Source organism: Perca flavescens, chromosome 6 (assembly GCF_004354835.1).
Source record: "Perca flavescens isolate YP-PL-M2 chromosome 6, PFLA_1.0, whole genome shotgun sequence".
Taxonomy (NCBI): Eukaryota; Metazoa; Chordata; class Actinopteri; order Perciformes; family Percidae; genus Perca; species Perca flavescens.
The window spans coordinates 10,323,091-10,333,387 of record NC_041336.1 but is presented as its reverse complement, the minus strand read 5'-3'; the positions used below and the strand labels follow the sequence as shown (position 1 = coordinate 10,333,387).

The window sequence follows — 10,297 nt, the reverse complement described above, 5'->3', positions numbered from 1 at the left end:
ATGAACGTGACAAAACACATCATTCTGTTATTAGCTTCCAATTATATTAAAACAGAGCCACGAGATAGTACACCCTGTACAAATTCATGGGGTTGGTTTTTATTTGGGAGTACACCAAGTGCATTGTGGTATCCTAACTGATCACATTTGCAGGTCACATCATGTCCAGGTGAAATATGAAGTCTCAGCGTTCAGTGAATATATATTTCAGAGAATAATTAGGATCACAGTGAAAAGAATATAACCTTTTCATAGCTGTATGAATTGTTATATTGTCTCTTTGAATATGTCAAATGTAAATATAGTTTGTTTGTTTTTTCTATTCTGGTTTATCAACTCAGAAAATCTTCCTCATCTCACATAATCTCGCAGGTCAATTAAACAAATGTCATGACCCATTAGTTCTAAATGACTTTGCTTTCAGGAATTCTAACATGTACAGCAGCACCCACGCCCAAATTGATCATAATCACTTCGTAGGGAGTGGAAAAATATAATGCATTCTACCACTCCATATGCTTTCTATCAGATGAACAGAACACAATACACTGAGGACTCAAAACTGGACGTGAGTGGGAAGTGTCATGGCCGTGGGTGTGCTCTTTCTGTTGAATGACTGTAAAGAAGTCCATGCTAATAATACTTCAAAACGTGTTTAAAAAGAGGCAGAGCATGTATTGTTATTTAAAAAATTGACAGGTGTGGATTATTTAAAATGTGTATTGCCATTTAGAAATTCAGAAAAAAACAATGAAGGAAATATAAAATAACTGTGATACTTTATCATGCTTTGTGTTAATTTGATCTGTTGATATAATGTATTCCCACACCGTATCAGTATGTCAGGAAGATTCAGCGTTGTCAGTGCTGTAAACACTATTCCAGTCAACATAACTTACATCCTCCAAGAGATGATCATCTGCAAATCTTTTGTATGACTGTTTGGATATTATTTTGGCATTTGCTTTAGGAATTTTACCCTTTCTACAGAGAGCGACCATATTGTGGTCCGTGAAACCTACAGGGACGGTATTTGAGCATAGTTCAGGGACATTTGTGTATATGTCATCAATGCACGTAGAGGAAGTATGACCTGCTTGATGAGTAAAAACTCTAGTAGGCAGGGAAACAATTTGTCATAAATTACAAGCATTTATGAATGATAATATTCTTTTCTTCCTATAGGGCAATTACTGGCTAACCAGTGTATGTTCAAATCACCAATCAAAAATATTTGATGTATATATCAAGTACAATTTTGAGGTAGCTTACTTGTACTTCACTTAAGTTTTTACTCATAGTTACTCCACTATATCTTTACATTTGACATTTATAGTTACTACAGAGTCCTATTCAACGTGAGTAATTCTTCCAACTCTTAAGTCAATGTGTACAGCGTCTTAGTTGCTAAAAAAAAAAAGAAGAAGTGATTTAATTGACTCAAAACAAGAATAACTTGAGACGTCAACATTCACGTTGTGCTCTGCAACGTGAGCTCCGGGTTACCATTCCTGTTACGTCCACAAAAGCGCTTGGCTCCGCCCCTCAGAATGTCCTGAAAGTGTGTCACTGGGTTAAAGTGGTAGGCTCAAGGAGGGGGCGTGGCTACGGCCGCCAAAATGGGTCAATATTGAGAGAACATTTAGTTCTTCTGACTGAACCGCAGTCACACAACAATAGTGGAGCTCCTCCGATTCAGACGCATCCAGCGGACTTGCTCTCTATCGGAGACTCGGACCTGTAGTTTAATATTTATTCTTCTCCCGTCGTCTTTTCGTGACAGTGGCAAAATTCGTGACAGACAGTTGAGTTTAGCTGAATTATCCGTTGGAGGTTAGTTTTTTTTGTTTTCTCGGAACAGAGATGCCTGAGGACATCCGGACAGCCAAGCCTGGTAAGGGGACACTCTTTGATACATTGTCGCTGTAAAATACAAAGGAATGTCATGTTTTCATTGCATGCATTGTGCACATACTTTGTTGCAGTGATGGTTTAACATGTAAGGAAATTACATCTCCTCTATAGAGGTCTAATTTGTTCTTAAAAACTGATATCACACATATAAAGCATCAAGTTTTATTACGCTTTATCTAATGTATGATACCAGTGGAAAGGAAGCCCATACAGTCATTTGTGGCATAAATATATATTTGTGGGTTTAATTGACTGAATGCATCATACTGAGCATATTTAAATACATCCAGGCAATAAGAAACTCTTTTTAGGAGGGCAGAACACAAATAAATGGCGTCCAGCCATTGAAACAATATTTTTCTTTTTTTGTTGGTTTTTTGCTGTAGTGCAGGATCATACACACTGTCCACTCTGTCAGAAAAATGACACCATTTTAGAAGTTATTTTATTACACTGTCGTGAAGGCTATTGTTGCCCAGAAACCGTGTTTTTTAAAAATGGGGTTAGGAGTGCCAGTGCGGCGCTGCGTCGGTGCTACATTTACATCGGTCACACAACAACAGTATTTATCTTCCCCGTTCTGCTCACATGGACAGCGTAGCCTGGTCATGTGTCCGTGTGTACACGCTTTCTTGGAACACTCCTCTGATTGGTCGAGGGGCGTTCCTCTCTGCACTCACGCTTTCAATTAGAGCTCTTCTCTCATTGGCCGGAGCGGGACCCGTGACGCAGAACATTGTATATAATCCACACTGTACCAGAGCACTCCAGGCGCGAGGCTGCACTGCAAGGTACACGTGAGATGGTGAAGACACAAAAGCCACTGACCTAGATTTGATCTACTCGCTCGCGCTTCGCTTTCGCAGGAATGCATGACAGGTCCACGTGTGGCTGGGCTGTGAAAGAGAGCAGTCATGGTTGGGGTTAGGTAATCCTCTGCTCTGGCCTTTTAAAGGTACTTCTTTTTTTAAATGTTGGAGAAGGAAAATCGCACAAATATTCAAGTAAAGTATATAAACATTTAATTTTTAAATGGAAACTTACTTAAGCAAAGTATGCTATTTGAAAATTGCACTGCCCTACTTTAACACCTCACACTGGGAGGAGCATCTTACATTCTAGTGCTTTGCCCAAGGCCCTTAGATAACAGAACTTTTAAGATAAGATAAGCCTTTATTGATCCCCCAGAGAAAATAAAATAAGAGGTATAGAATATAGGTATACGAATACAAGTATCATTATAAACTAGAGCAAACTCATTGTTTAATGAATTTGTAATTATTAAATAGTCAATCTCTTGTTACTCTGAAAGCTAATTCTTTGTATCCCATCTCATGTTGGAAAGTTTTTTATTTATATATATATATATATATATATATATATATATATATATATATATATATATATATATATATATATATATATATATATATATATATATATATATATATACATACATATACACACACACACACACACACACAATTCCTCAGTGTTATAACAGGGTTGCAGGCTACATGGTTCCACCAAAACTTTAAATTCCACATTCTTGTAACTAAAGAAAGCGCTAAGAGCTGTTTTCTGGCCAAGCATGTCCTTACATAACCCAGTGGTGGATGTTTTCCCCTCTGCATCATTTTATTCTACACAACAGTTGTGTTACTCCATGTGCTGAGTGACCCTGTCGGGAGCGCACACACACACACACACACACACACACACACACACACAAACTCCCTTTGCATGCAGACCTTTGTATGTTATGCAATTGTGTTATCCAACCAGCAAGCACTGGAGGTGATAAACCAGGTCAATCTTAGCAGCAGTGAATAACCCAACTAGGAATCACACACATTCTGGGCTGCTTCGCTGTCCAGGCCTGTCTAAAGGCACATGCTGTCCTGCCAAGAGTTAGTTTATTTGGCACACGGGACTATTTTTTGTCTTTTCTTCAATACTGCTGTTTCACTCCGGTGATCATCTCTGGGTTACAGTGACTTTGGCAAGCTTGATGTGCAGTAGAGTTAGTGTGTGTGTGTGTGTGTGTGTGTGTGTGTGTGTGTGTGTGTGTGTGTGTGTGTGTGTGTGTGTGTGTGTGTGTGTGTGTGTGTGTGTGTGTGTGTGTGTGTGTGTGTGTGTGTGTGTGTGTGTGTGTGTGTGTGTGTGTGTGTGTGTGTGTGTGTGTGTGTGTGTGTGTGTGTGTGGACCCGAGATACCAGTTTCCCGTGGGTGTTTGCTGAATGGTTCATATTAGAACGAAAGCAGTCGTCTGCGTCTAATACCAATTGGTAAGAGATTAAGTATAGGATATTGGATGCAACAAATACTATTTTATTACATTATTATAACAATACACTCAACTTAAAGGTGCAGTAGGTAAGACTTATAAAACTAACTTTCTGTCATATTTGCTGAAACTGACCCTATGTTCAAGTAGAACTACATGAAGCAGGTCATTTAAAATAAAATCCAGCTCCTATGTCCCCAGGGGGGGTATCTAACTGTGTGTCAATCACTGCTCATGCACACACATTCATTCTCCCTTGTGGGGGGAGGGGCTTGGGAGACCGTTTTGGGCTTTAGCGGAAAGGGGGGAGGGACTGAGAAGTTGTTGATGTTCAAATTTTTTGGGCTAAGTCCTAGATCTTCACAGTCCTACCTACAGCACCTTTTTAAGGTTCGATACGATTTTAAGTTCGCAATACGATTTATATCTTATACATGATGAAGTCAAACGAGTGTAATCAAAAGTAGATTACTCTTTAGGCCATTTAAAAATTGCATCGTGGTTCATTTTTCATCTTAACCGGTTGTAATCTTTACACATTTATATAAACTTTTCATTACATCCCCAATCGACAGCCTTAATAAGTAGTAATTAAGTAATGAATCTGCTATAACAAGTCACCGTCTCTCCCTCTCTACAGGAGGAGTCATTGCCTATATTTCCTCCAGCCCAGAGTCCTGCCTGAACAGGGGCTACCTGTCGACATCACAGACAGCGCCCCGCCCGTCGCTGCCCAGCAGGGCTGTGGGCATGGTGGTGGATATCTCTCGGCCGGCCAAGAGTGGCCACCAGCGCGGCGGCCACGGCACGGAAAAGGCCGGGCGCTCCTCCACGTCTGCCAAGAGCAGCATTACCAGTAAGCGCAACATCAAAGTCTGATTTTTAAAATGTGATGCTACTGAGAAGGAATGTGGCACATGTGATGTGGTGCGGTGCACGTGAATCACGGCTTGCCTTTCGTTTTTGCAGAAATCAATGGCATGGTGCTGTTGTGCAAGGTGTGTGGTGATGTGGCCTCGGGCTTCCACTATGGTGTCCATGCCTGTGAGGGCTGCAAGGTGAGACAAGTTCCCAGAGTGAAGGGTTGCCCCTCTGCAAGTTGAACTCATATCCTCCTGCTGACTTTTTTACATGCTCACATATGACTAATGCTGCCCGTGGGGATGTTGCTTCATTAGGGATTCTTCAGGAGAAGCATCCAGCAGAACATCCAGTACAAGAAGTGTCTAAAGATGGAGAACTGCACCATCATGAGGATCAACAGGAACCGCTGCCAGCAGTGTCGGTTCAAGAAGTGTCTGGCTGTCGGCATGTCCAGAGATGGTAAGCTCTACGTTTAGTTTCACTCACATTTACTCTTAAAGCCTATTCTTTCTTTTTTTTTTCAATCAATCAAGCTTTATTTATATAGCAACTTTCAGACATAACACAATGCAATTCAAAGTGCTGTACAGTGATTGAAAAACAGTAGACAAAACAGAGGAAAAAAAAGTGGATTTAGAAACCAGTGCATACTAAGACAAAAATAATAAATAATAATAATAAATATAGATAGATAGATAGATAGATAGATAGATAGATAGATAGATAGATAGATAAAATAAACCATATAAACAATATCAATAATTATAAATTAAATAAAACCATATAAATCTTTAGAAAAATCAAACTGTTAAGTATAAAATCCGTAAGACATACTTGAAAGCCAGACTAAAGAAGTAGGCTGTTAGTCTTCGTTTAAAGGTATCAGTATTTCTAGCTCTTCTCAGATCCGCAGCATCACCACCATAAGTCTTCTTAATCTTGACACAATCTAATGGCTGTCCTTTTTTTATTTATTTTTATTTATTTTTTAATCCTAGCTGTCCGATTTGGCCGCATTCCAAAGAGGGAAAAGCAAAGGATGCTGCTGGAGATGCAAAACGCGATGAACAACATGATGAGCAACAACAGCCAGCTGCACAGCATGCTGCACGGCCACCCGAGCCCAGCACTTTCCATGGAGGCCATGACCAGCGACGCCAGCTCTTCAGCCTCCTCATCTTCCTCCTCCTCCTCCTCCTCCTCTGCTTCTGAGTCCCCGACGTGCTCCAACCCTTCCTCCCCGCAGTGCCCCCAGGACTCCGAGTCCGTGGTTTCTATGGACACCAACTCCAGCTCTGCGTCCTCCTGCGCGTCAGACAGCGGCGAGGACGAGGCCGTCGCCACATTGAGCAGGCAGCACCGGGACGCCTTCGGCCAACAGAGGTCCCAGGCCTCGCCCTTGTCCGGCCCCGTCACCCTGGAGACGAGGTGCGACGGCCGCCTGGAGGCTCAACAGGAGAACTGGAGCTGCTGGAACAACAACGTGGTTGTGGGAGGTCACCAGCCGAGTTCATACAGTACCAGTCAACACGTCGCCGACACTGCTTACAGGGAGGAGAGGCCAGTGAACCAGCAGCAGCTCAACAGCACCCCTAGCTGTGAACTACCAGAAGACAGCCAAAGACAGCACGTATATCACACACAACCTGCCTCAAGAGGTTTTAACGGGCCGACCAGCTGTGTGAATAATAGAGCACACTTGGTGAGCATTTTACACTTTTTCTCATTCTTGAAATTCATATTACTATTTTGTTTGTAGTTTGTAAAAAAAACAAAAAGAAAAAATATATAATAAGATTAAAATAACCGATAAATGAGAACATGTACATCTCAGCACAATCTTCCAAAATTATTGTAAGTGATTCAAATAAGAAATTCCCATGTTTAAAAAGGAGTAGGAAGAAGTTCCAAAAAAACTACTCCCTTTTTTTTCTATTTTTATCCTTTAGTTAAATACAAATCAATTTGATGCTTCACTTATTTGTACGTGTTTACATACACATACATGTACCGTAAATCTACCTACCTACACTCATATAAACACATGCATACGCATAGACACAGATGCATACACACACACATTTACACGTGTAATGTATGTGTATGATCACCCTCCCTGATTGGCCTTCTGTCCTCGTGTTTTTTATCCCCAGGTCTGTCCGATGAACACGTCACCCTTCGTGGACCCCAACAAGCCGAGCCAAGAGATCTGGGAGGAGTTCTCCATGAGTTTCACCCCCGCCGTGCGGGACGTGGTCGACTTCGCCAAGGGGATCCCGGGCTTCTGCGACCTCCCCGAGCACGACCAAGTCAGCCTGCTGAAAGCTGGAACTTTTGAGGTAAGAGAGCAAACAAGCCAAAACGTGAACACACTTTTTCTATTTTTGCGCTCGCTTTGAAGTCAAACATGGCCGATTCTTCAGATACTCTGAATATAGGAGCCGCTGTGGCTTTCCCAAACAGAGCAGACGTTCAGCTGTGTGTGCTGAATAATATTAATAACTAATTAATAACAGTTGGAATGGAAATGAAAGACTTGACCAATTCTCTTTTGGTGCAATTTTTGAGATAACAAAGTTTCACATCATAAAACCAGTGATTTCTTATACGTGCAGTATAGTCCATATCGACGACTTTATCTACGGGATAGTTCCACCGGATGCCCCTAACCTTCTGCTTTCTTGGTGTTGGCATTCTAATTGATTCTTGATTCGGGAAACTAGAGCTAGAAGTGGCAATCAAATTACATTTATCTTTTTTAGAGTAAAGTTCTCATCACTCCATACGTACACACCTACGTGCCACCAAAACAAGTTCCTCCCCGAGGCTATTTTGCACTTTTGCGCCGCCCAAGACGATTGCGATATGGTTTAAAGAAATGCCAGTGAACCAGAGCCCGTTTTGGACTGTGTGGACTAGCCAGACCTTCCTTTGCAGCGCTGTGGAGGAAGGTCTGAGCCTAGACTTTTCTAGTTGTAAGAGACGGGGCTAGGCTAACGGAGTCAGTTGGATCTACAAACGTATCATAAGATGTCTCTGAGTCCTTGTTTACCTGCACAAATCCAAACCATAAACTAAATATCCTGCTCCCCTTCTCTCGACTCCCAGGTGCTGATGGTCCGATTCGCCTCTCTGTTCAACGTGGTCGAGCGGACGGTGACCTTCCTGAGCGGCAAGCGCTACAGCCTGGACACGCTGCGGTCGCTGGGCGCCGGCGAGCTGCTCAACTCCATGTGCGAGTTCAGCGAGAAGCTGGCGCTGCTGGGGCTCGACTCGGACGAAATGAGCTTCTTCACCGCCGTGGTGCTCGTCTCAGCCGGTAAGACCACTGCAGTCTGAATTTAGTGATGGGTGTGAGCAGGGTGCGATTTGCGGGGGGGGCGCTGAATAATTTGTATTCAAAATGTATCCCCCCCCCCCCTCTCAAAGTGATTAATGCTACTTCACCAATAGACCATATATTATACACCTAAAATAGAAGTATTTTAAACTAAGTCAAGCGCTGTAACGTGAACAGTCTAAAGTGCGATTTAACGATAAAATCCGAGCGGCAGTTGCTGGTTGTATTTACCGCTACCGAGCTCCGGGACACCGGCTACCAACGGAAGTCGTTTAGCCGCCAATAGGTGACTGCGAGCCGTGTACCGGCACCGCTAGATGACGGTCCTTCCAGGGGCCATGGTAGTTAGGTTTAGCCAGAAAAAGTGAGCGTCATGCGGTGCTGACCGTTAAGTTTAGGCACAAAAACGACTGGTTAAGTTTATGAAGAAGAGGATGGTTTGGGTTGAAACATTCCAGAGGAACTAACACGCGTTTCCTGGGTGACGTTTTGTTTTCACCGCAAAGTGAACTCACGCTCTCCGACTTTAAAGTGCTGTGTTTTATGTTGACACCACCTTGTGCTGTTTTATTTTCCAGTAAATATTGAAAGTGCATATTTAAGTGTTTTGGCATAGCTGGCCGAGCGGCTCTATATCCATGGTATTGAAAGAGGGATTTCATTCTTGCATGTTTTGTTTTATTGTGCATGATCCAAAAACATCTATTTTTTTCTTTTCTTTTTCACAAATCGCACCCTGGATCACATTGGAATTTGTTTGAAAATCTAAAAACATTATCCAAACCCTGTTCTGTCCTCCCGCATTAACCCTTTTCTCCCTTCTTGTTGTGGCTCAGATCGCTCAGGGATCCAGGACCTGGACTCAGTTGAGGCCCTGCAGGACAAACTGATCCGGGGGCTGCGAAACCTGGTGATGCAGAACCACGGCGAGGAGTCCGCCACCACCTTCACCAAGCTGCTGCTCAAGCTTCCCGAGCTGCGTTCGCTCAACAACATGCACTCCGAGGAACTGCTCTCCTTCAAAGTGCACCCATGAACGCTTCCTGACCTTATCCACACGCCTCCACCTCCACCAGGACCTGCCTCTCACTGGCCCCTGACTCTCCATATTCAGACCAACCCATATGCGTTTTCTCGAATGTATCAAAAGTTGTTTTTTTTATTCTATTTTCCTTGGGTAGGCCATGTGGGGTCTAAAGAGAGAAGAATATAAAATCTATTGTATTTATAGAAAAGATAGCTTACACTTGTTGCACACAAGCACACGCAAGTGCATGCGTGTCAGAGGTTTTTATTTTCCAGAGAACGAAAGAGTATTTAACTGGCTTTACGAAATGACATGAGTAGAAAACAATTAGTCCGAAAGCCATTCAAAAGTGTATTCTCTGACGAGCGGGTAAATGTGAGAGACGGTATATACCTTAACGTATGTCATATTTTTAACTGATACATGTCGGCAAGAAAGGCAAGCTATCAGAAAAGTATCGAAGAATGTGTGATGATCGCTGCTAATGCATGGCTGTACTTAATGCAAACAATTATTACTTGGATCTTCTCCCCTTTGCCTCAGAAAGCATCAGTTCATAGTTTCAGTGTATATATATATATATTGTTTGTTTTTATTTAATTTTGTACATGTTTATGTCATCTGCCTGTACACTGCCTGGTGATAAAAAATTTTTGGGAGTCGCTGGCTTCATTTTCACCAACACTACATTTGCACGTTCTGGAAAAACCAAGTAACATGTAAAGGCTACATGTAAACATAGTCACACAGGTGTGTTTGCAATTTTCCTACTTTCCGGATTTTTAGTTTTTTAATCAAACTCTGTGTATTTTCAGCAAAGCACTGAATCTGATGTGTTTGTCATGCAATTTTGTTGAAATATCTG

General features: G+C 42.3%; 1 protein-coding gene across 1 annotated transcript; it reads left to right on the top strand.

Annotated features, from left to right (window-relative positions):
- The first annotated feature begins 1,642 nt into the window (after positions 1-1,642).
- nr1d2a (nuclear receptor subfamily 1, group D, member 2a) lies at positions 1,643-10,068 on the top strand. Its single transcript, XM_028580120.1, has 8 exons — positions 1,643-1,894; positions 4,842-5,057; positions 5,171-5,259; positions 5,380-5,524; positions 6,064-6,767; positions 7,219-7,404; positions 8,174-8,384; positions 9,242-10,068. The coding sequence occupies exons 1-8, from the start codon at positions 1,864-1,866 to the stop codon at positions 9,439-9,441; spliced, it is 1,782 nt and encodes a 593-aa protein (XP_028435921.1). The 5' UTR covers positions 1,643-1,863; the 3' UTR covers positions 9,442-10,068.
- The last annotated feature ends 229 nt before the right edge of the window (positions 10,069-10,297 follow it).

Bases quoted from the DNA above. Each gene is read 5' to 3' on its own strand.
- nr1d2a (XM_028580120.1), top strand. From the start codon at position 1,864: ATGCCTGAGGACATCCGGACAGCCAAGCCTG. The intron at 1,895-4,841 runs GTAAGGGGACAC...CCCTCTCTACAG, and splicing joins CATCCGGACAGCCAAGCCTG to GAGGAGTCATTGCCTATATT. The intron at 5,058-5,170 runs GTAAGCGCAACA...TCGTTTTTGCAG, and splicing joins TGCCAAGAGCAGCATTACCA to AAATCAATGGCATGGTGCTG.